This window comes from Cyprinodon variegatus, unplaced genomic scaffold (genome assembly GCF_000732505.1).
Source record: "Cyprinodon variegatus isolate N-32 unplaced genomic scaffold, C_variegatus-1.0 Scaffold121, whole genome shotgun sequence".
Taxonomy (NCBI): domain Eukaryota; kingdom Metazoa; phylum Chordata; class Actinopteri; order Cyprinodontiformes; family Cyprinodontidae; genus Cyprinodon; species Cyprinodon variegatus.
Window position 1 is genome coordinate 504,100 of NW_015150574.1, and position 26,992 is coordinate 531,091.

General features: G+C 34.9%; 1 protein-coding gene across 1 annotated transcript in view; it reads left to right on the forward strand.

The window, feature by feature from the left end:
* The window catches only part of tmem8b (transmembrane protein 8B), a 67,373-nt gene that overhangs the window by 3,615 nt on the left and 36,766 nt on the right, over positions 1-26,992 (forward strand). Inside the window, exons 2-6 of the mRNA XM_015375587.1 lie at positions 3,423-3,612; positions 4,871-5,078; positions 9,180-9,313; positions 10,896-11,164; positions 16,594-16,976. Of these exons, the coding sequence (XP_015231073.1) occupies positions 3,423-3,612; positions 4,871-5,078; positions 9,180-9,313; positions 10,896-11,164; positions 16,594-16,976 (1,184 nt within the window). The remainder of the gene's footprint in view (positions 1-3,422; positions 3,613-4,870; positions 5,079-9,179; positions 9,314-10,895; positions 11,165-16,593; positions 16,977-26,992) is intronic.

Here is a 26,992-nt window from a genome sequence, read left to right on the forward strand (position 1 = left end):
AATGTAGCCACATATGAGCTCATAGCACTATGAGCTTGCTTACTGTATTGCCTCGACTCTTAAACATATTTGTTTTCCTTTTTCTTTTCATCCTTGAAACACTTCTGTCGAATTTGATATTTTTCAACAAATTGTAATTTGTACTTCTGAAAAGTGAAGAGATGTCATCATTAGTCTTGTAAGCGCAGGATGTAAGAAGAGATCTACACAAACAGAAAGAGAAGGTGTTATAAATGAAACGCATTCCCTGCAAATAAAAAATCCCCGTAGTTCCTGTGGAAACCTGCTCCCTTTGCTGCTGTTTATGTTTATGATAACACTTATGCTTTATGTGCTTGTGTGGCAATTAACTGACTCATGCAGTTACCCGCAGATTTTGCCCACACACAGGGTATCTTGCCTCTGTGTCAGATCAGCCCAGCTAGGTAATGTGGCAGATTACACCTGCCCGATGTGCTTTTTATATGCAGAAGTCTCTGTGGATGTAATCCTAGGATTTACAATTGTGCAGAATGCTAGTAAAGCATATTCATTTGCTGCTTTAAATGCCGTTTGAAGGCTGTGATCGCAAATTTGGCAGATGTAAACTGCTAAAGCTGTTTTTTTTTCAGAATCAAGGAGTAGTTTTTTTTTTGCATTTATGTGTTGAAGAGAGCCTATGGAATTATGCATGCAAACATCCATAAATTAGAATATATATGAAAAAAATTATATTTTTCACAAAGTCCATTCAAAAAAGGAAACTAATGTTTTAGATTTATTTCACCCAAGGGGGATAATTTTTTGTTTATTCCTGTCTCAATTTATTTCAGTTTCATTTTGATGTATGCGGTTTCCAACTATATTGTACTGCTTGTTTCAACTGTATTTTAAAGATTTTTCTGTGATGAACTCCAAATCTTTGAGAATAGAAGACCTCCTTTCTATACTCCTCATCTTTAGCTCCCTTCTTACGTTCCAAAGTCAAGACATTATTATTATTATTATTATTATTTACATAATTTTTGTTTTTCTTCTCTTGAAACATTATTAAAATCAAAATCTGCTGGGGGTATGGAAAATTTTGGACTTTAAATGTTAAATGGGCTTATCTTTAGTTTATTGCAAGGCTAAGGGTCTTAGAAACAGGATCGCAGTCTGTCCAGTTCTTTGGTCCGAAACCTTTGTGAAGTATACAAAGAGCTGTCATTAAATCCCTTTAAATATCTGCAGTCTCTAGTGAATCGGGTCAATTACCTTTACATCCAGTGGCACAAGATCAGTTCAGACTCATTCAGAGGAACAAACATTTATTGTTTCTATCTTGACGTTAAGGCAAGTTTAAAAATATTTTTTTTCTGCAGAGAAAGTCAGATAAGCTACTAAATAATTGCATACAACACAAATTATTAAGGTATTTACCAAATTAAAGAGTGATGGTGGTGATTTAAACTTAAAAAAAAGTAATTATAACTGCCATCATGATCCCATAGTAGTAACATTCTGTAAAAAAAAGAGTTTTGTCTGGATCCTAAAAACATGTTGCTTTGCAGGAACTCACCCAGTGTGAGTAAAAATGGAAGAAGAAAAAAAAAGTCTCCTAATTGGGTCATTCTCTTCATCTACTACAGTTTCCTTTGCATTCCTGACAGCGAATGGAGGGTGTCTAAGGCAACAGAACAATGTAGCAATTATAATCTCCATGCTGCTTCTTTGTGAAAAGATTCTTTATAATAAAAAGGATATTACTTGTTAGCAGGACTGCAGGTTAAACAATAAATTAAGATGTGTGAACGATATGATAAATATCTACCTTTTTGCACAACATGACTCTTGCTTATGCAGAATATTACCTCTATTTGTCTTTCTGCACGGTAAAAAAACAGATTGGAAGAATAGCAAAATGTTATTAGGTAGTTAACTAATCAGGCTATCTGCACAGGTAGGGCCTCCACTCTTCTATTTAGCTTTTGTTACTTGCCAACTGTAGTTTTAAAACACTGCTAGCTTACAGCTTTGTTCTATTTGATGACAACTTGGTGTCAAGCTCCTGGCTATATTCTGATACAAATAAGAAGGATTTCTATGCACATCTCAACAGCATATCCTGTGAGCAAACCTACATAAGAAAATGAGGGTATCCGAAAATAAAAGGCATACACATTTTCCATTAGAATTACAAATAAATGACTGTTTTTCCAAAATTATAAATGACAAAATTTTGAGAATGTACATATGCGCCTGTAGTTGTGAGTCTGTTTGTGTGCAAGCTTGGCTTCACCTGAGGGAAAGATTAGGTTAAAATGCAACCAGCCTGGAGTGCTAATATTAGTTTAGGCATGCTGAGTTTCTATATGCATATTTTCTTTTAATATTTATAGCTGTAATGATGGTTTAGTCCATAAATCCTACCTTATTATAAGTATACATTTTTTTCTGATCAAAAAAATGAAATAATCAAAGGTCTTAAATTGCTTTTAGTAAGCAAGTCTAGTTGCCCTTTTTTAGTGTCCAGCTTCTGTTATTATGAGCAAAGTTCTCTTTGCTTAATATCGGCAGAGAAAACTCCACTCTCTCTTCCTCTAGCATGTCATTAAAAAGACTTTCCACTAATTAGATGATGGGAAATTTAGGGGTTTTGAAGTTGGAATCATTAAATATTTCTTTTGGTACATTAAAATTTCACTGCTTTTAAATTTCTTAAAAGTACGCAAAAATAATGGAACCAAAAGAACAAAAATTTAGGGTGTCACAAAAAAGCAAAATGAAGGAAAAGAAAAGAATTTGAAAGAATGCATCGGCCTTATTTACCCTACGCCTCACTGTTCACTGGTGTCATAATGCTTTTGTGTCCTCCTCCATCCTTGTTTTTTACAGTTAAGTCATTAAACTTCTTAATTAAGAAATATTCTGACAGTAAATTTAAAGTTCAGGAAAGCAGGGACTTGTTGATACAATAGGACTAACCTACAATCTCTGATTCATAAGTAAGGAAAGCGTAAATTCACTGCACCTAACATGACACCACTCACCTTGTGTAAACTAGCTTAAATGGTAGGTCTTTGCAACTCTGTTACCAGGACTATAAATACGTTAGCCATTCATTGCATAGTTGGGTATTTAAGGAAGCAAAGAAGCCTTTCAGTGTTGGAGCATCAAGACATGAAGGTTTTTCAATATTAAGGCAATATAAGCTTTTTTACCATTGGTCCATCTTGCATTTGTAAGTTGTGTCAGAATTTTCAAAAAGGGTTAGGAAATTAGTCATTTATTTATTTTTTTTATTAAGAATAAAATTAAAAAGCGATTAAGCATAACAGAAAGCAGTGGAAATTTATATGCATGTATGTAACATATGAATGAACAAAAAAAAATATTTAACACTTTTCAAAAAGGGAAAAAATTCCAGTGTACTTATTATTTATTTGTTTTTATCCACCCAGATTGCCTTTTTGTGACTGATTACTTCACCCGTACGCCTCGTAAGCTGAATGCTTTCAACTCCTTTGCCAGTGTGGAGCTGTTCCACTTCAATGTGCCTGAAGACACAATGATGGCCGTCTGGAACCTCATCACCTTCAAGGAGCAAGGGGGCACATTTGGGGACAGCTGCCCAAACCGCAATGTGACAGTGTAAGACAATGACTTCAGAGTCATCTCCTTCTGAGGGGAATGAGTTGATAATCATAAGCCTTTTACCTGTGGATAGGTTGGGGGGTTGGGGGTGGGGAGTAAATCTTAGCAAGGTCAATTGTTACCAGCAGCTCAGAATCATAAAGGAGGAACTGCTGTAACGGCAATTGGCATTCGTTTTTAATATTTATTATCTATTTTTATCATAGTTTCTGTTAAAGGCTTACATTTTTGTGTGTCCTTGTGATATTTTAATAAAAAGGGGAGACAGTGCAGTTCATTTGAATTATTCATATTTCCTTCAGATGCTATCTGTGCTCATAGAGCCGATATGTTTATATATGAAATGCCATGAAAACAGTATTTGCTCCCTGTACTGCCACGCTGAAATACTGTAGATCATCTTGGTCTTTTTTAATTCGTATCAAAAGGCAATCTAAGCCCACCTAGCAAGTGTAAAAATGTAATTGCCTCCCTTGTTAAGTCATTAATGACTGGTAATCAACCATATTGTTCTCTTTCAGTTTTAGATGTAATAGATACACTGATCCCTGATTTGTGATGGCAATATATGATTAAGAAGTCCTTAAAATTAACCTGTGTCTTGGAAGGCGTGGTTGTGGTTACATTACGTCTTAACTAAAACATGATATCAACACTCAAACCTGGTTAATATTGGTCTGGTGATTTTGTGATTAAGTGATTTAAGACCTGAGCCACTAATTGTAATTGATGTAACCTGCAACTTCTATTGCAGAATATCCAACCCTCTGTTTGTAGCCTTAAGCTCCAGCTCACTTATTGGAGCACAGCATTGCTTAAAGGACATCAGTAAGTGATTCCACCTTAATCATTACGCAGCTAAAGCGAAAGAGTTGAGTTAAAATACATGGCATGATTTTAAACAGGTTGTTCATCAGCCAGAAAAACAAAGAAAAATGGGGAAAAAAATCTCTCATCTACAGGCTCATTACCTGCCATTGGAAATCCTTCATGGGATTTATTTCTGCCACAAGTTGCTAAACTAGTTAAGAAGATTAGGGGCAATTACTTTTTACATAGTCTGGTTGCTTTGGATAGCTTTTTCACCTTAAAAATGAGTTCATTTGAAAATTGAGCACGAAGCACAAAAACATAAATCTTTTAGGGGGCAAATACTTTTTTGCCACACTATTCATCTCTTTTTCACTTAAGGCTGTTTTCTGTGTTGTTTATGAAAATGTTGCTTAGTTTTAAAATGCGGCTTTGCTATTAATAGATATTTCAGGTCAGGGGCACCTCCGGTGATCAATCCCCTTTACACCCGCTTCCCTCAAGATACAGTCGTCCCGGGGTCCTTCGCTGTGACCTTGACCTGGACTCTTCCAAACCGAACAACTGGAGCGTTCAACGTGACTAGCCCTCTCCCTGGAGACTGGTTCTTAGCCGCACATTTACCCAAAGATGAGGGCAAGATCTCAGTCAAGGTGAGCCCGGGCATTTATCAAAGCTAACTGTCTTCCCAGAGCTCCACTTACAAACACATGCTGTGAATAAATCTGCCTTGATATTGACCTGGCAGGCCAATACTGCAATTGCTGCAAATGGCTGAAAATGGCTGAAATGTGGAAATCTCCCATCTAGCATTTGGTTTTTAAAGGAGCAAATTAACTGCTTGAGTCACTCTGATGTTGCTCATTACTCATCAGTGGTGACTGGTAACATAATTTTAATGAGATCAACTTCTATTTTTTTCATGCCTGCTTAACTCATTTTTATAGCTCAAACAGAGAAAAAAAATGTCAGTAGGTGCCAAGATTAGTTTTCCAGGAGGTTGTACACAACCAAAAGAAGCAGAACAGAATCAGAGAGTTTTACTTCATCTCATCATGTTCTCATATTTGGCTGCATAAACGCCTGCTGATTTCCATTTCAGGCAATTTATTTGTGACCAGCACGGTGTTCCATTGTACTTCCTCTGTGGTTTTCCCCGGCTGGCAAAAGAGCACCTAGAGTACACAACAATCAAAAATATCATCTCAAGTTGCCATCAACATCAAATATAAAAAAGAATTGGTTTTCTTTGGGGGGAAATAGGGGATGAGAGCCACAAAGGCTATAAATGGGGAAAGTTTTTGTGTTTACCCCGTAAACATGGAAAAATGGACATTCTGCTTTATGCAGGAATGAAACAGTTTGCTTTGATATGGAAAGTAAAATTCAAGAAATGCAAGCAGTATTGGGAGGACGTAAAATGCCTTTTAAGGACAGAATAAGTAGAGCTTTAGCTGCTATTTCCTCAACTTAAAGACGCTATTACTAGGGGTGAGTATTGGCATGGGTGTTGCGATACGATACATGTCCCAATTCTTGGGTGACGATACAATATTATCACAATATTGCATATCAGTATATATTCTGATATTTTCAACTATCAAAATTACATGTATAGATAAAAAAGCATGTGCTGTATATGTTTATCAGAAGATATTGATCATTTAGTTATTTTGGTGAACATGGTGTTTGGGGTTTGAGTCAGTCCACGTCTTCCACTGTGACTGCCTCAACTACAGACATTGTGCTGTGCCTCACAGCAAAAGGACTCCGTGGTGCTATCTACCACAGTGGCGGTGCAGAGGTAGCCTATTTTTCCCTCATTGTTTTAGGTAAAATGTTTTGTTTTTAAAATTGATACTAGGAACTGAAAAATCGATATTATATCAGGCAGCTGAAAATCACAATATATCATCGAAGCGATTTTTTCCCACACCCCTATCTTTTACTTGCAATTAGAAATGACATTTGCAGCTCCGCTTTGCAACATTTTTTTAAGATGATGTTAAAATGACTTGACAAACTTTCATATTTATGTAGAAAACTTATTTTGTGAATATACTATTTTTAAAGTCACATTTTCGATAACTTATCAATAATATCTTCCAACCTCTTTGATCTGAAATTATAATTAAAATATTGTGAGAAACACTAGTTTGTCTTCACAAAATAGAAAAAAAGAAGAGAATATTATATCATTATATGTTAAAGTTCCTCTACTATCACTATTACTGCTCTATACTTTTTGAAAAATTATTCAATGTAAAATTAAGAAACTAATGGAATAGAAAATTAAGATGTTTTAAATCATTATTACCTATTTAGTCTATTATCTATCTTTTACTGTCTATTTTCTCTTAACACAAGTTTCAAAAAGCAAAAAACTACAAAAAATCTGAAGTCTTTGTCTTTTCCTTTAATGTATCAGTATTGTGACTTTCAGTGTAGCAGTATTGAGATAGCTGCTCCAGGAACAAAGAAAAGTATCAGTTAACCTAGGCTGCTTTTATCAATTTAACTTTTACACTTGCTGCATTTTAGTGTATTATCTTAGTATTTTCTAGTGACTGTCAATATTAATCCATTTAAAAACTGATAGATGTTCTGAAAAATAATATATATATTTTTTTTTTGTCCACATAAGTGATTCATATATGAGAGATTTTAGTGAGAAAATCTGTGATTTACTGATTCTTTTTCAGAGAGAACCTTTTGAAAAGCACTGACTATGTTTCCATTAAACCCTTCAAAGTGAGCTGTAAGAGAAAGTGATTGAGGAAAGATTTTAGTACATAGAAGAAAACATAAGATAAAACTTAGAGTAGTTGGTATGTTGTTTGCCAGCAAGCAAACTCCAAGAATGATCGGTTTCTCACTTCAAAGCAGGGGGCAAAACTTTATTTTGAAGGGTGCAACAATAGACTAATCGCTTACAATAACATAAATGCATATGCCCCAATGACAGATGGCATAGAGGTACAAACCAGGTAGACAGAGTGACGAAAGAATTACTGCAAAACCATGAGAGGTAGTTTAAACCAACATGAGAGATAGTTTAGTATGCTTTTTTATTTTTTAATGCACAAAATATGTTGCTCGTATGATATGGTTAGACAATAAATTACTTACCAAGATAACCATTTTATGATAGATAAGGTAGACTGAAATGGAAGGCTTTTACGTATTAAAGCTATAACAACAAACTCTCCAAGAGACCCAAGCCAAAAAGTCCAATCCTTGAAAAGAGCAGGAAGTTCTGAATTTCGATTGCAGTTCTCTCTGCTCCATCATCACCTATTGTGTGACGTTGGCCTTTGAGTTTTTAATATCAAAACTGCTGAGACGTCGTAGACCAGGTGCAGAATGTAAAAACCTTGCCTAGTTTCCCTTCATCCTGTTCCCCACCAGTATGTTTTGTGGAGCTGAAAATGCAAATTGTTGGAACTAATCTCTGTACCAGCTTTTTACTTTCTGGGCCTGGATTATTCACATCTGCCCAAATGCAGGAATGGATGTCAAATTTATGAAAGCATGAGGCTCTTTAACAAAACCTATAATAGCAAAGCTGCCTGTGTTCAGTGGATGAACAAGTTTGTAAAACCCTAAAATGTAATGCCCCATTCATACTTTGTGCATAGACCGTTTTAGAGGTATTTATGTTGTGTAATAAGGTGTAAATGTTATTTCCACAAAATGGAAGAAATCTATTTAAACAGCTGCTCACTGTTAAGATGTTCACACACTGATGAATTAAAAAGGTCTTTTTATTTCGGGCTTCCCGGCTGTAAAGTCCCATCAGAAGCCAAGAAGCAGTAGTCTATTACAAACAGTAGAATTTATGTAAGCAGTAAGTTTAACAAAGATGTTTAAGGTTGCATTCATTTCAGCACTGTTGCATGAGATTGCTCAGGTGAGGCTGATAAACAGCTTGGAAACTCACTGTATACCCTAGAGTTGACCCTGAAAACGCAAAGCCGCCGTGAGCATGTCTGAATGAAGGCGTTAGAATAATGCAATTAGGCAGGATTTCATTGGGGAGTTCTCGTTCTTCAGGGCTCTAATGGATTTAAGAAAGCAAAAAAAGAAAAAAAAATCTGCACAGAATAAACAACTCTGCCTATATCTGTTCGGGTGTAGATTGTCAAATTTAAAACTGTTAAACCTAAAACCATCCAAAAGAAGCAGGCTTTAAAAATCCATAATGAATGATTCTTAATTAAAACCCAGCTTACTGTAGAAGACATTTGCTGCTGGTTGAGAAGACGGGCTGTAATAAATCAAGAGGTCACCCTGGTAGCTCTTGGAGTAATGACACGGTCAGTAATTGTTGCTTATATGCTCAAGAGGGGTAGTGATCAGATGACAGGAATGTAGGACCTCATTTTCCATTCACACCTGTCCTTTTGAATTCTGGTATTCTTTTTCCAAAAGCATTTCTGAGCAGATTGTGTGTGAAAACAACGCACGGTCTCCTGGCTTTTAAGTCATTCTCCGTGCTTGGCTCATCTCATAGCATTAATGGTTCAGAGCAACACAAATGAAATAGTGGGTGTGCATGCTTCGCTGTGCAGCAGAGAGGAGGAGGACAGAGTCATATTAATCCAGGAGGCTGACAAGCTTAATGCACACAGTCCATTAGAGAATTTTTGGCCTCTCTGAATGATACCTAATCTTCTCTTTACCAGGTTTAGAGGAATATTAATGAGAAAACCACTGAAATACTGACTAAAACTGTCGGTGGGATGTCGTTTCAGGGTCTGTCTGAGGAATGCCAATATCTGTTCCAGCCTCAACTCATTGTCCAGAAGCTGATTGGAATTTCCGTACTTTATCCTGGGTACTTTATTGATCAGATGATTCCAATCCATAACAGATCAGCACTTTACAAGTAAGTGTTTCTTAAGTCACAATTCCAAAGAGTGTCCAGCTGCCTTTTCTGCACTAGAGTTATTTTCAAACACTGTATCACGCAAAGTTTTTTATCCTCTTTAACGATACAAGGCTGGGTTTTTATCAATGACCTACATTTTATATTTATCAATGATACACATTTTAAAACTCATTTTAGCTGTTTGGTCATTTGCTTTTTAATCACACGAGATTAAAAATCTGCCAAAACAGTTCCCTATTTTTTTATTTGACCATTAAGAGAATCCTTTTATTTCTGTGGCAGAAAAACAATCCTGATCTATTAAAAGTTCTATCAAGGTCACAGGGAATTTGAAAGAAGTCCCTATTTTTTTTTTTAGATACAAAGGGTTTTATTTTCCAGTGCATGATATTTTCAATAGATGAATAAAAGAGATTAATGGATGCTTCCTTTTTATACCACAGTCAAAGCTCCTAAAAAATGAGGATATTTTTAGTATTGTGCAATCAGATACTCTTAAATGTTTAAATCTTTTCTCCTTAGTATTGTGTAAAATCAGACTTCTGGAAATCCGACTATGTAACTAACCAAAACATCTGCTATGGTCTTAGATTTTTTTGTGCTTCCCCGAGATTATAAAAGAAGCCACCATCCCTCTTTATCAGCACTAAATTGGTGTTTCAAGGCTGCTGAAACCAGCGGCATCTTCTTGTTTTGATTGATTTGCTGATGTAATTTACTGGTGCTTTGTCATTGAAAACCAATTCAAGTTCCTGGCTCAGGACAGAGAATGAAATGGATCTTGCAAGAATATACTAGTGCATTGCAAATGGATTGAATTTTATAATTATCATCATGCTTTACTCATTGGAACCCCTCCTTAAACAGTAGATGACAATATATAGGATTTACTACAGCTATGAAATAACTAAAGGAGACAATTGCACAGACTCTGCTTATCTGAGTTAGCTCAGAAGTACATTTTTAACAGAGAATTGAAGACAGAACTCTTCATTTTTCTAATAAGTGCAAACCATGTACTTAAAAACAAATTAAATAAGTATGTTTTTTTGGGGTTTAAAGCATTAATAAAACTGCTTTTTGTGCTGGCTTATCACAGTTTTTAAAAGGTTGTTTACCTCATTTCATTTTTAATCCCATTGCATTTAAAGATCACATAAGAGTTCATTAATTTTTCACATTAATCCCTCTTTGTTGATTGCATTGTTCTCAAGATTTAGAGTGAGAATCAAAATTAAGATCTAAAATTAATTACAGGTACAGTCTGAAGCTTTGAACCACCTTTAATAACATTGATGAATTCATTTGTTGAGCCATGTCCCTTTCATATTAATAACAGCTGCAGCTTTTTTGTTTTGAGAGGTGAAGTAACATCAGAAAGACAAGACATATGATGAGTACCAGCTTGCATAAATATGATCATTCTTTTCATCTAAACAATTGTATGCATCTTTTTCTATCTAACAGACTCTAATTTATTCTATTTTTTTTTTCTCCAGACAGAACATACAGGTTCTGTACTATAAGTCAGAGTTTGATATAACACATAAAAACTGTATCTCTGTTTGTATCTGTGCAGGGTTTTCATTCCTAATTATGTATCGAAGGTGAAGGTTCAGCTGGTGAACTGCAGCACCAAAAACAAAAGCAGCGACACTTGTCCTGTGGTGCTGAAGATGAGAGCGCAGGCGCCGCCGGTGCACAACTCGAGTGCCCTTGACTGCAGGGAATGGAACCCGTGTGAATTAGTCACCCTCGTACCTGCCTGGGAGCAATGGTACTACATCCTTGTTGAGAGGTATCTGAGTAACTCCGACGTCTACTTTCGCATCGGCGTGCAAGTGACAGGTGAGCATAATCAGTATGAATAGATGTGAATAAGCTATGTTTTTTTCCCCTCTTATTGTAGAGCCTGTAATTGTTTTATGATTTCCTTTGGAGCTACAGTATGTCAGTTAGTATTTTACAATGAACACAATGTGGCCTTTTTACAGTGACTATGATGTATATTAAGAAAAATGGGAATATGGGAACTATATAAGAATAAGAATTACTTTATGAATTCCTTGCAGAAAATTCTTTAAAATATACATGTTTGGTTGAGCAACTAAACATTGTTATCTAACTACCAGAGCTTTTTGTCTTAAAGCATGCTGATTTCCTAAAGAGGTGATACAGCAACTTATGAATCTTATTGGATTTATATTTAGAATAAAGAAAACAAGAAAAGGAAAATTGTGTAAAACATTCTTTTATCAAGTAATGTAAAATTATAAATTTAAACATAAAGATTCTCAAACCTACATCTACAGGAATAAAAAAATGTTCAACTGTGCAAAATTGCTGCCAGAGGAGATTTACTATATTGACATGCCCTCTAAATGGCAAAAGAGGCTCTGCAGATAGTAAATATTATTAAACCAAAAAAGCTTTTTAACATACTAGAAATCTTCGATTATCAGTAACTGTGTGGATGTGGCTGCTAAGATTTTATTTATTTTGTCTACATGTATTTTATATGGTGCTGTTTTGTATTTTATGCCTCATGCTATTATTTTATTTATTTTGCCCTATATGTATTTTATATGGTGCTGTTTTGTATTCTATGCATCATATTGTACAGAACTTTGTGATGCTTGTCTGAGAAAAGTGTTACATAAAGAAACCTTACTTACTTTCTGTGTATGATCCACTAAAAAAGTTGTTATACGTACACAATGAGCTCACCAGCAAAAGGTTGTTCCCAAATAGGAGTAGCAATACTTTAAAATATTCCTAATGTAAAACTACCTAAAAGGTGCAGTAAAATTTCAGATTTTTTTTTTTTTAGCTCACAAAAGTAACCGTAACCCGTTGCCATTCACCTCTGCTCATATTTAGTACCCATATTTGGCAGTCATCCATATTTTTACACCTGCAACTGTCCCCCAATTGGCTGATTGTCCTTAAGTGCATTTATTTGGGCTGCAGTCATAAAGAGGTTTATGAGGATAGAAAAAAATTAAAAATCTTTGTTATATGATAAGCTAAAGTGGAAGGGCACCAATCAGTCACTTAGGGATTTATTTACATATGATAAACCCTGTTTTGCTCCTAAAATACTTTTCCTCCACAAAATGCAACAGAAGTTTTAAGTTAATCTGCCCTAAACGGTGATTCACAGTTTGTAAGAAAAAAATGAAAACAAATAACAGCAGCTTATTCTAACTGATATGCACCTTGTTTTTTATGGATAAAAAAAATCAAATGCAAGTTAATGGTATTGTGGCAAAATAAGGATAATGTTGCAATTTATTTATTTTCTGTTACATTCTAAGATACCTCCTCTTACCGAAGGACCCACAGCATAGTTTTCCTCATTGATGAAGTTTTTTTCCTGGAAAGAAAAGGTACATAAAAAAAAAAAAAAAAAAAAAAAATGTAGACTCAAATTTCAAATCAGAAATTAATTTTCCTAGTAAATAAAAAAAGGTCTTAAACTGTGTTTTGTAATTTTTAAAAATAATATACATTAATGTAAATTTTAAAGTTCTCATGAAGGCGTAGCATTTTTCTCCATTTAGATTTTATTCTCAAGGGTGAGAAAGCTTATTGTTATTAAGCACGGGAGTATTGTGAGATGTCTTCCTGCTGGGATTCACAATCGGAACTGGTGCATAATACTACTGAGCGAATACAAGTAATGCTCCACTGTATCTGTAGACCAGCCATCTGTATATTACACATTGGTTGTAAAGTGTTTCTCAAAGTGATAAAAAATGGATGCAAAATGATCTTGACCAAGCATGAAAGTGTGTCAAAGCAGAAGTGGGCTGAAGTGCTCATTGAATGGGCACATATATAAAGCTACCATTAATGTTAAATCATCTGTGCTGCTATCAAAGCAGCATGTTTTTAGAGAAAGCTCTTCTTTAGTGTTGAATGGCTTTTTAATGTAGTCCCTGTAAGTTTTAAACAACTTAGTTAAAATTTAAGAAACAACATAAGAAATTTAGATATAATAATTTTGAGAAATGTATGTTTTCTTTGGAAGCAACCATCAGTGCAGCCCCCATCCAGGAAGCAGAAACACCAGCATAAAAAATAAAAAGAAATAACATATTTTTTAATGCTCTCATCAAAATGTAGTGACAAATTTCTGATATTTACCTGAGTAATGAATTCTGAAAGACTCCGGTTGTCTCTACATCATTATAATCAATGATATTAGAAGCAATAAAAACATCAATTAGTGCTCATTAATGATTACACAAGGATGTATGATAGAACAGTCACAGAAAAACAGGTTTTTATAAGGTTTTTGAAGGTTATAGGCTGATTTTAGACATGTTTTAGTTGGAAAACTAAAGGACAGATTCCTTTAGACAACAAAGAGCCTTGTTTAAGAACAGCGCTTTGGGTGACGTAGCAACGACTGGGAAAAGGATGATGAATCCACGGCTGGCTACTACATGCTGTGATGGAGTTCAGGATATTTCATATGCATCATCTACAAGGGATGGCTTACAAATCTGTGGGAAGTCCACTCCTACAGTATGTAGCGATTCTCTCCCTCTGTTCCACGACTTACCATGCACTTTGTGACCATGGTAACACAGACACTAATTATTCACACTCTGTCTCTCCTCCTGCCTGGCAGCCAGATCTTACTTGACCTTTTGCGGATTTGAATTGAAGAACACCTCAGGTTCAGAGGGAGACCATCTGGAGTCCTTACTTCCTCGCGCTTTGCTTGATAACATGAATTTTTGTTGTTAAGTGCATCCGAAAGAGAAATATGCAGCCTTATTTGAATACTTCCCAGTTTAAGAGTAAAAGTTGCTGGTTAGACAGTGCAGAAAAACTAGGTTATGATTTATTATTCATTATTGTTGTGTGGAGCTTTTTCACTGCAGGTGTCTCGCCCTGGGTGATTGGACGCGGAACAGGGATCATGTGTTATGCTATCTGTGAAAGCACAATAAAGACATTCTTTTCAATTATTGATATCATAAAACATATGGTTGCAATCCTTCTTTGTCTAGCCACCCACACATGCAGCACACTAACATATTCATTTGTTATATTCTGCATATTGCTGTTTACTATTTTGTAGAGCATAGGTTGTTTGGTATTTTTAGGTGTGCTGCTTTTCTAACACACGTCAGAATCTTCACGCTCCTTATCAGACAAAAGCATGCAAACAAGGCTGAGCTAGAAAATCCTTTGACAAATGCCTTTCCCTCGAGGACTGCTGGTATTTGATGCCTCTCTGCCAGTTGTCATCAATGACCATTTTGTAGTGAGTTGCTTTATGTTTAAAGGGAGCACACTGTTTGCAATTACAGTGAATCTATGTCTCATTAAGGAGCAGTCTGCTGCTCTGGAAGACAGCTGAAGGCAATCATTTTAAACATTTTAAAGGATTTGGTTTCTTCACAGAATGAGTCATTTTTCAGCTTTTTTTCTCTGTTTTAAATTGTCATTCAATTAATTGCTTTATTAGATAAAATGTAGTACTGTAAAGGGTTTGACGTTAGCCAGTAAAATGATGTCTAAATGTTGCACTTATATAAGAGTTACTTAGAATGTATTTGTATTTTTTTTGTTTTTGTTTCACATTAAAACCATATACTGTATACTTTACTGTATTTTATTGTTATCAGATAAATCAAGTAGTGTAAAAAAATTGTATGGAACTATTTCTAATGCAATATTAATCTATCCATATATCAATTTCTTTACTATCACAGCTTTTCCTACAGCCTGTTTATTTATTTATTTTTTGACCCCACCAAATTCCTTTTAGCTATAAAGCTCATACCCTGCCATACCAGAGTAAAGTGACATCACTTTTTAAAGCTTTGCCTCAGATACTAAAAGGATTTGTTGTAATTGGCTCAATCCATTTTCCTTTCCACTCTGACCATCAACCCTGTCCATGCCGAAGAAAAACGTTCCAGCAACTTGCCTTTACATCCTGCTGATTATATTGCACACTTTATTTTGTCACACTTTTCTTATTGTGTAAATCCTTTAGGTCTGTAATGTCCTTGTACAAATGAGCACAGAAAATTTTAATGAAAAGACAGAGAAGTGGCATCATTGTTAGAGTCCTGAAAAAGTATGATCTTTTAAGCTTAGATTATTTTTTTTCACATTTGTCTTTTAAAAAAAATTACTTTCCGGCTTATAATCTTACCTCAGAGGTGATTTGTCAAGTAATATCAAAGCCCCCACACGGAGCAGGATTTATCCCACAGAGAAGTGTAAGTAGAGACTATTAAATAAGATGCAAAACATTATTTTGGAAATCATCTGTCTCAAATAAAAGACCACATATTTCCAATCCTTTACGACCAATTTTCAAAGGATTAATTTGCCTTAGAACCTTTAAGTCTCATGTGAAATTTTATTAAAAAGTAAGAACTAAAACCATAACAACTTACTCAGCACCTTTTTTTAACAGAAAGCCTATTTTACTGTTTGTTGATTAATTTCTTTGTAAGAATAGTTTTACAGGTTTAAACCTTGATTGAGGTTCTGTATTTTATGTCTATTTTAGAAATGTTTCTTTGTATTAAAGATTAAACATGACCAGGGATAGGAGCTGGGAGATTACCTTTTGGCAGGACAATGGTTTAATTGGGTGTACTGTAGCACAGTTTTCTTTGTACATACTCAAATAAATATAAATACCTTGATAAACATTGCTGATATGCCACAATGATATTCATGGCAATGTGCATTTTTATTTTTTTTCACTTAGGACAGTAAGTTCAGTGTTTGTCTCGTGTTCTTGTTTGCAATTTTAACTGAATGTATTATCTTTCAGCTTTTATCCAACAAATGATTCCTTCCTGCCTCTGTCTTTAAAGGCTAGCTTTCCCTAGGTTTGTTATTAACAAATTCTCCTGCTGTGTATCTCTGCAGCGCTACTTTAGATCCTCACCTGCTTGTCTCATCAATGCTCTCTTGGTTAGGCCTGTTAGTTTAGATGTAAGCTACATTTTTGCAGGTCTACATTTGTACTATACTGTTTTTTATTTGTTAGATGAAAGATGAAAGTTGTCTGTGGGGTCCTCGAGGTTTTAGACCAAATAGATTAAAAACAATTAAATATCAAAAGAACAAAACACTTGAAATTACAATTGTAAAAAAACTTTTATTAAAAATGTCTTAGACTTCAATGATTATACTTCACATATTCTGAATTTTGGGGTTTTAATGAGACTTAGTTTATAATATAATATGCTTAGTTTGTAATCTTTTTGAAACTTGTATCTTCTCCTGATCAGATTGCTCTAAACCGAGTTCATCAAAGGAGCGAGCACAGTCCAGTTCCTCCATGAACATGCCTCAGTCTTTTGGAACAGCAATGGGGTTCTCCCTGTCTGACACCCTGCTCATGGCCTCACTGCCCTCCCTCTCTCACAATGCAAGTCACCTGCACACCTCGGAGGACAGCATCATTTACCTTCCCCCGACAGCAGACACCAACAAATGCTGGCCCATTCGCCCAACCCTGCGTAACGAACTGGATACCTTCTCTGTGCACTTCTACGTCTTCTTTGGTCCAAACATCTCCATTCCACCAGACCGGGCTGCTGTGTTTGCCATCAACCTGATGCCTGTTTTAGACAGCGGTGGGGTCCTTAACATGGAGCTCAAATTAAACCTGGTAAGTTCCTGAATAAGACATTATATATTGCTGGATTATTAAAGTGGTATTTTGTAGTTTTGTGGCTAATTTGCTTCCACTATTTTTCTTTATTTTTATTCCCAATTAACAAAGAAGTTAAGACATGATACATACAGAAATACCTTGAAATTTGCTTTAGGGTTTTTAGGCCAGCTTATTTATTTGATTTAAGATTTGATTTATCATGTTTTTGAATCATTCTCATTCTATGTGGTAAAATGATCTTACCCATATCATTCTTTTTAAACTTAGTAGAGTAATGTCTTCGGAACGCCACTTTTGCTATAATTTTTTTCCTTTGTTTTTTAAATCTCTTCAAAATTTGTTTATATTCTTCCACTTTGAACATTTAAAAAAATCTAAAAATTAGTAATTTTTTAGATTATATGGATTTTTTAAATTGCCTTTAACTTTGCTTGTTGTTTGTCCTCTATGTTTTTGTGGTGCCCTGTGACAGACTAATGTTCTGTTCAACATGTGTCGTGCCTCTTACCCAATGTAAGGTAGGGATAGGCTTTTTATAGACAAGCAATTGTAGATAATGGATGGATAAATGAATGGATGGATTCGCAACATTTCTATTATTTTGGTATTGAAAAGTATATTTTAAATGCTAAAGATGACATTTGAAGGATTGAAAATTAAGAAGAGGTTAAATGGGTGCTACCTAAGCCGATTGCCTATTTAACATTTTGGGAAAAATCTGTAACGGTAAAGCCTTGTGTCCAAGGTACATAGGTGGAGCATAATTGAAATAGTTCCTTGAGGTTAAACAAAGGCTAACATCCGCTACAGGAAAATGTGATCTTTTTGCAAAAATCATATCAGACGTTTTCACAGTATTCTGAACGGCAAATTCTGAACATTTTCCTTTCAAAAAAATCTAATATGAGCCGGTTCCATAGGTGATACTGAATTGGGTACATATACTATTGTTTTTTAAGCGTATTTGCTGTCCAAACATTTACTTCATATTTAGTCCAATGTTTAAATCAAGGCCAAGGCACATACTGCACATCCACACAGACTTCTCTGCAGCAGTTACTGATTGCTTGTTAATAGTAGTTGAGCTGTTTTTTCTTACCTCCTTTCTTTGTTAATGATGTGGGCATTATACTGTCAGCTCCCACAGCTCAAGAGGTTTATAATAACAACACAAAGACACCAGCACCCACTTTGGGTCTTTTTTTTTCAGCTTAATATTATTGAAAATTCCCAGTGACAGTCGCATTCATTATTACTTCTGTGAACGGTGTGCTGCTTCGTAATGTATACATTCTTCTTCCGTTCCTGTGGGTCACTTTGATGTCTTGAACCACTGAGACTGAAGTATGATAGCGGTCACATTTAATCAATAGCATTAAAAGAAAATGCCAAGAGGATGATATTTCAGAAAAACAAAAACAAAATTGAGCATCAGGACCTGCTGCGTGAACGTAGCCTAGGAAACCCAATCCCTGACCTGATGAGACATTTCTGAAACGGTTTAGAACAATATGATTGCAAGACCATCATAAACAGATGAGCTTTGGTCTGAATTATAAGACAGTGGAATGATGCATCTCTTAAATTATTTATTTAGAAACAAAAAAATGCTAAACATGACTGTACAAATAAGTACATTTGTGTCAATTGTATTAGAAGTACAAGTAACCTAGTATAGAGAAACATTAAGGATCCCCTAGTATATTTATGCATTTGCACTTGAATTTAGTTTCTGTTGTATGAGATCAGATTATAAAGGCTGCTGAGGATTTTCTGTTGAAACACATAAATCAAGAAAATGTACTGACACACAGCTCTATATGCATGAAGATACATGCACTAATAGATCCAAGCATATGCCCTTTATCTAATCAACATATAATTTAGCACATAAAAGGAAATAACAGGAATTTGTCTTGGTAAACCCAAATTACATATGCAGAATGAAGTAAATATGATATGTGCTCATATATATTTCTTTCATATTTATTGAGTAGAGATATGTTAAACATGAGACATAATGTTTAAATGCAGGAAGAGGGATGAGTTCATGAAATTATAGTTTCTTCTACATGAAAGACAACTTGATACCAAGAGCCAAAAAATGCTATTGTGTAAATAGAACACTGTTATTGTAAATGAATGCCAACGCATGCTGCAGAAAGGATGACACTCAGGTGTTTCCAGTATTCAAACTATTTTCCCCACAAAGACTTTTAGGGTTTTGTTTAAATATATTGAAACATTAGATTTTTAAGCAAATAATAATAGCAATATCATCTCTTTAAACCACTGCTTTTTAGAATAGCATAGGAATACCCTTTATTGTACCTGCTTTTTACATAGTTGTAAGTTTCCCGATCTTTGTATCAATAGCTGTAGAAACAGCTTTGATTGCTGTGTAAAACCACACACATTTATTTATTGATTTATCCAAGAGGTTTTATGTCAAAAATGATGTTTGCCGTGTTTTCATGAATTGCACCCTGTGCATTTGACACACCTGGATGCATATGTAAGAATCAATTTGCCTTGGCATAGAAAAGGCCACAGCAAAAAGGCGTCGGTGTTTAGAGCTGTAACATATTACTCTAATTGAGTCCAAACAAAAATGCAGAAATCCTCAAGATCTGATAATTCTCAGGTGATTTACCCTCAGATCAGGAAGGTATTAGAATGCACTGGTAGTGGCCCTGAAGATCTGCAGGGAACCCAAATGGCTGGCAGACAGAGTTTTAAACTTTTCACTCGTAATCGAGATCAAGCCAGCAACTGCTGAAATACGCAGAGGATTAGGCATAAAACGGACGTCTTTTGATTGTTTGGTTCAAAGGAATGTCCTGACATTTCTCAAAATATCCCTCTTTTTGCTTTCCTCCCAGGAGTTTTACTGATATCAGATCACTTTTGTGCATGCAGAAAATGTATTGTTCAAGGACAATATTTAGCATAAAAAGGATACGGCAACTTTTTACCTAAAGACATATTGAACATAATGACCGACTATTTAATAACAAAATCAGAAGGGAATTTAGTTATTTTCTTTAGTGAAAATAATTCCATCTGCAGCTTAGCATGTGTGCATGGTAGGTTTGAAGTTGTTGAAATGCCACTGCAGCCTCCATGCTGCTTCTCTCTGCAGCCTGAATGTGTGATAGGCAAGGCTAAACACATTCTTCATCTCCACTACACACACACAGATGAAATTGATAATCGATCTTTTCTTCTAACTCCTGCCAAGAAGGTAAACAGGCCTGTTTCCTAAAATGTCAGAGACAAACACAAACGGAAAATGTATGAGGAAATGGAAGATAATTGTCTGTCATTAATTTATTTGTTACTTTGGTGACTGTGAAGTTGACTTTGTCACTTGCAGGGAGATCATCTGGCAGACTACGCTTTGCATTTTCTCTGTTAAGCATGACTATTTCTGTGGTTTTACACACTATGAATTATACATTAATATATATTTTTATTTATTTTGCAACTTCATTGCAAAACATACTTGATCAACAATTCTTCAGACATGTTTTAGTTTCAAATTCCACCTGATACAGGGCCTAAATTTGTCTTTTGATTGTAAGCTCTTTGGGACCCGCCATCAGTCGACTAAACTAACATTTACTTCAGAACATTAGTTAATTTATCTTATCCAAATATTAAGCAAAAAAAATTAAATAAATTGAGCTTTTCGCAGACTACTAGAAAAAAAGTCTATAGAGTTTTGCTTTACTTTTTGTGTTTGTTTTTACTACGTCTGAAAGTTGGGTGCAGAATTAGCACTCAAAAATGTCTGTAGTCATTGTGGTTACAAATGAGGCAATGGTACAATGACAGAGACTGGACACGTGAACCTATCTTAACTGTCAAAAATATCAGTAGTAGAATTATATTAATATTAGATGTATGCACAGGCTGGCACAGATTGTGCCGTGGGAAAGCAAAGAAAAAAAAATAGTCATGCAAGTTAAACCAAAGTGAAAAACACAGTGACTTAAATATTGTAGCATGTTTATAAAAAAATGCAAAGTAGAATAAGGAGGGGCGCCTGAAATTAAAATCCCTTCAACCTAAACTTTGGTTGGAGGGATTTTGTTTTCTCCCTCAATATTCTGTTAAGGGCTGTATTAGTATTGCTCTACAGTTTTTTTTTTTTTTTTTTTTCCAATATGTATTGGGTTAAGCAGGTGATGTAAGGAGTGGGCAGAGGTTTCGAGTTTAAGATTTTATATTTAACTCCTCTACTTCATCTTTTTTTTTTTGTTTGTTTGTTTTGTTTGTTTCACCTTAAATAATGTTCATCATTATTATAATTGTATTACTTATGACCTATCTTTTTTACTGCCTATTTCAAACAGCCGGTAGGAAACACAGGTTGTTCATTTAAATGGGGCATAGCTAAACCATGTTGCACCTCTTATCAGTTGCACACGCAATTTCATGAATAAACTGCAACTTTTCCGCCTATTACACGAACACTTTTTACCTTTCTAGACTATGAGATGTATTGTTCAGAGGGGGTGGCACAGTATGAGAACAAATTATTTCCCCATTGGAGATAATCTGTCACTTGGTTGTCACAAGCTCTGGGTTTAGTCAACCGCTGTTGGTTTGGGAATTTGGCAGATTTGCAAGACTTTAGAAGACAGTTGCTGAAGCTCTTGTGTAATTTACATCCACCTTTGTCCTAGAGTGAGTAAATAATGAATATAGCTCTTATTTTCTCTTCTTCTTCAAGTGGCAGGCTATGCATTAAATCATTTTAGAGCCATCTTTTGTAATATACTTTAGGCAGGTCTATGCAGAAAGGGCAATAAAAGTCAGTGTACTGAAAGTATTTGTTTTAGACTATGCTGTTTCCCTTTGCATTTTTCTAAAATATAATTTTGCAGTAAATGTGAAAATGAAAAATTTTGACACACTTTCAATAAAATAATAAATCAGATTTAAAGATAAGTTCTAGAAATAGAAGAGACCACACATGGATAAAGTACACTAAACGGGAACAACAATTTTTTATATAAATATATCTGTTTACTTTAAATATCTTTTATTTAACCAAAAGTCAGTTGACATATTTGTTCAGTATAGAAATTTAGTCTTGTACTTAATTTTTGTGGTAGAACAAGAAGAAACACATTGGCTGTGTCTGAACGTCCGCCTTAGTCCCTATATAGGTAGACACTAAGTAGTGGTTACACCATTTTATAGCAGTGCCCAAATATTTAGTGGATGAAAAAGCAATCGACTCAAAATCTCCCACAGTGCAGTTTGAAAAGTAGTGATCATCCATGCTCACTAGATGAGCAGATATATCCAAGAGTCAAGTGACCAACTGTGAGCGACAGGTAGTGGTAGGATACTGTTTGGGGCAGAGGTCTGGACACCACCATGGAGCCAATCTGGAAGTGGATTCACATAGAGTAAAAAAATATTAATAAAAAGAAAAAGCTATTTTCATTCTATTTTTTGAAAATATAGCTGAAATATATGAAAATATACAAATAAGAGTATTTAATAATTTATGTTACAAGATGTTTAGAAATAACTAAAAGACAAAAGCTAATATGTAAAGCTAATACCAGACTGACCCTTTTGTTGCAAAAATAAGCATAAAATCGAACCAAGTGTGATTATATGAGCAATTATGTAAAATAATTTTTCTGTGATTGGAAAGAAGTTATGGGCAAAGACAAAGTACAACTTCCTTCATACAGTCTTAAAATTGAAGTTAATTGATACTTTTTTAATAGACTCACTTAACTGATCATAGGTAAGTAAGCAAGGACTGCTTTGAAAATGATTTTTATTGAGAAATCAGGTTTAAAAAAAAAGTAGCAAACAAATGTGACTACCACTATACTGTAACAGCAAAATTTTCCCACTTGGCTGATTTGAAGAATGAAGGCGTGTGTTAACAGCATGTGAAAGAAGTCAATGGTACCCCCTACAGGACAGCTCTCTATTTAAACTGAAGAAAAGAGACAGAAATAAGCATCTATTAGACAGCATACAACCAAGGTTTTATTTAATTCAGTTTATGTATGTAGCACCAATTCACAACACATGTCATCTCAATGCACTTTACAGTTCACCAGATCATACAGTCAAATTCATTAAAAGTTTTCCATCTAAGGAAAACCAGTTGATTGATCCTCAATTCGAAGGCAATCCCTCACATTAAGCATGCTTGTAGGAACAGTCACAGCCAGGAACAGATGAGGCGAAGCTACTATCAGAAAAGGCAGAGAGAGAATAACATTAGAGATTGAACTAAAAGATTCTGCAGAGTGGGAGAATAGAGATAGAATGATGTAAAAGGGGTCCCTGTGTCCTCCAGCAGTCTAAGCCTATAGCAGCATAACTATAGCGATAGCTCAGGTTAATCTGAGCCACTCTAACTACAAGCTTTATCAAAAGGATGTTTTAAGCCTACCCTTAAAAGTAGACGGGTGTCTGTCTCACAGACTAAAACTGGTAGTTGGTTTCACAGGAGAGGAGCCTGAAATAACTGACTGTTTAGGAAAGGCTCAAACTGCTTTTCTTAAAAATACATTAGAGGGGTGGCGTACATTTGTGGAAACATATTTTTGCAATGAATTTGGTTGTGTGACTTATTGGAAGTAATGATGTAAATGAAGATATGTGTAGACATGTGTATGTTTATATTTTAACTAATTTATTTGTTTACTTAATGGACTTTTATAGGATTATGGACTCATAAGTTAAGTAGGAATGGGGAGGGCTACTGTTTTCAATGACTATAGGAAAGAGAAGGGGTATAATTAAATAACTCATAGTCCTCATATCCCTTCTCAGACATGTATATAACGTGATTGTATATGTCATCAATTATATGTAATGTTTGTATGTGTTAAATTTGTAAGTTCTTTGGACCCATTATAACAGAGTGGATTTTGGTCATGATGCACCGTGGCACAAAACAAGCTCAGCACCATTATATCCTAATATCACCTTCAGCTTATATTGTATTCTAACCTGATGCTTATCGATGTTCTACATATTCTAGTATACTAGATAATATGTAATAAACTGTTGAATTGTTGATGTATTGCAAAACAGTGAACATCATCTAAGTCCTTATTTCTGGTGTTGCTTGACTACAACTCACAGTGAAAATAAAATTAAAGTCCACAATGAGACTTTTATCTCCTTCAGCATAGAGAGGTGAAACTTTTTGTCTGGTTTCGTCTGCAAACACCCTAGAGGGTATTGCGGCCTGATAGCTTAATCTCAGTTTGATCAAGTTTCCTGACAGTTTTCTTTATGACACAATAAAGTATAATTTATCCCATCTTTATTCTTTGAACAGAAAATTTTACCCAGGGGACTGACATGTACATCACAGTGAGTAATAGCTCCTCTCTGGCCTTTTTGAAGTGAAAGCGTGACTGAGAGAGTACTACATTGATGATTGTCCTTCTATGGGGGTCAACCACCCCCTTTAGAGAAACAGCATGTCTCATTTTCCCTGAATATCATTAAAAATATAGCTCTCTGTCCAAACTTTAGTATTTTATACACTATAGATTCTAGGATATGTTCAGGTGCACTATGTGACCAAAAGCGTTTTGCTCATCAATTAAAATGATTAAATACACGTGTTACTTTTTTTTTTTCCATCTAAAATTAAGCACTGTATGCATGATACAACTTTTCACATACTGGAAGATTGGGTTACCACCTATAGTTAGGAGAATTTGAGTTTGGAAAAATTAAAGGACACCACCTGTGCAATACAGCCGTGCAAAAAAAAATTAGACAGTCATAGTTTCGTTTAGATTTTTTTTTTCCTCTTTAATCTTGAGTTTTTCTCATTACTAGATGCCTTACAGTCAGCTGTGTGATGTTTTAACAGGATTGGGCAAGTGGATGCAAAGTCACAGTCACTATCAATCACAGTACAATTTTATTTAATAATGGTGATATATTCTGATATTTCAATATACATTACAGTCTGTGATTACTGCATTTGTCACTGACTGACATTCCAGGTTTCATGTGTTATTTGTCATGTTATTTGTCATGTTATATAAACAAGACCAAATAGTTGTCATAAGTTTGTACAGGAATCGTTACAGTATTTCTGAGACTTTTATTTTGTTAATGTGGATGTTGAAATTCTATTATTGAAAAGGGTGCAGCATCATAAAAATATTTTACAAGTTAACTTCTAAAAAATTGGTTGCTAACCACCTTTGGGCAATCATGTTTTGCTGTTTTATTGCTGATACTCTTCCTAACCTTTTGTTTTTTTACTCTTGCCACATATTTTGATTGTGATCTTGGTGAGAAATTTTCTGACACCTGAATGTTTCAATCTAAACCATCTCTTTACAGCTCTGACTGGGTTTAGGGTCACCTCTCTGATCAGTCAATCACCAGTTCCTTCAGAAGTCCCGAGGTTTTCCCTATATTTAGAGTTGTAGAGTCTCTGGAATGTTAGGGATAATGTTCAAAGACTTTATTATGTATTTATATTTAACTCTGATTTAAACATTTCTACAACTTTAGTTCTTATTAAAGGTTTGTGTTCCTTGGTCTTGATGATGCTGTTTGTTCACCAGTGTTCTCTAATTAAAACTTTGAAGCCTTCACACAGCAGCTGTAATTTCACTGATATTAATAAGACACAAGTTGACAGTGGATGTCAGATGGTTGCTTTGGATTTGAGTTAAATGCATTGGAGTGAAGGGGAAGCTACTTTGGTTTAGATATTAAAATAGACAGTCATAATGTAGTTAATTTATCCAAAGGACAACAATAATAAAGAACGAATTTGAGCTTTATCAATGTTCAGTTGTCCGATTATTCATTCAGCCATTTTCATCTCTTTATGCATTAATAGTTATTTATTCATGACATTTCTTCCTTTTTCCCCTCATCCTTAAACCTTGATTAGTAATTTGTTGGTAGATGGCACTCCAGACTGAATTATGCTTCTACCACTCACATTCAACCATCATAAGTAACTGATGCATAATGGATCCGGCATATAAATCACACTGTTAAATGTGATTAATGTGGCTGTGTTTTCCAACAATGCCACAGAGTGCTTTACATGCACAGGCTGTAAATATCAACCTTAGCAAAAAACATAACATTAAAATTATAAACATGAATTTATAATAGGGCTTTAACCAGAACAAGAAATGGTGGTAATTAAAAGCAAATCACATAATGACCTAGCAACAAAGGTATTTTATGAGGTGTGTTTTAAATCCCCCCTTAAAGTGCTGGCCTTTGTATCGGGGTAGTAAAGATGAAGAGTGCTGAAGGTAGATAAACCTTGAAGACAAACGGAGCCTCAGAAGTTATCGTAAAAATCTTAATGTAAGCTCCACACGGATCTGCAGAGTGGAGTTTTAGTAGAACAGTTTCCTGGTTTCACCCGAGCAGAGGAAGTTGAGATAATAAACCTGAAAAAGATGAAACTCACAAAATAATCACCTGAATCTTGAGATAATCTCTCTTCCTTAATTTCTGGTGTTTACCGGTGAAGCAGGATGTTTACAGCAAGTCAAGAGAAGAAATCACTCAGCATAGATCTCCTGTAATGATTGCAGGTTGAAACAGTAGATGTACCCTGATAAATCCTCTGACACCAAAAGATCTGTCCTGTATTACTATTGAAAGGATATTAACATATTTTATTTGAATGTTTAGAATATTCAGTCAAGTTTAGACTATGTTTAGACTCTTTACTTCTTTGATTCAGTGAAGTTAAATTTTTTTCATCAGACTTCAACTAAATCCTTAGTTATCAATCCATACCTTTCTACAGTTGTCCAGCAATCTATTTATTCACCCTTCCATCTGTTTGTCCACCTATCTCTTCATCTATCAGTCTGACTCTAGGTTTGTCTATACCTTCATCACCATAATAATTCAGTCACAATTCAGTTATAATTCATAAAAGAATTTCATGTATATATGTGTGTATGTATGTGTGTGTATATATATATATATATATATATATATATATATAT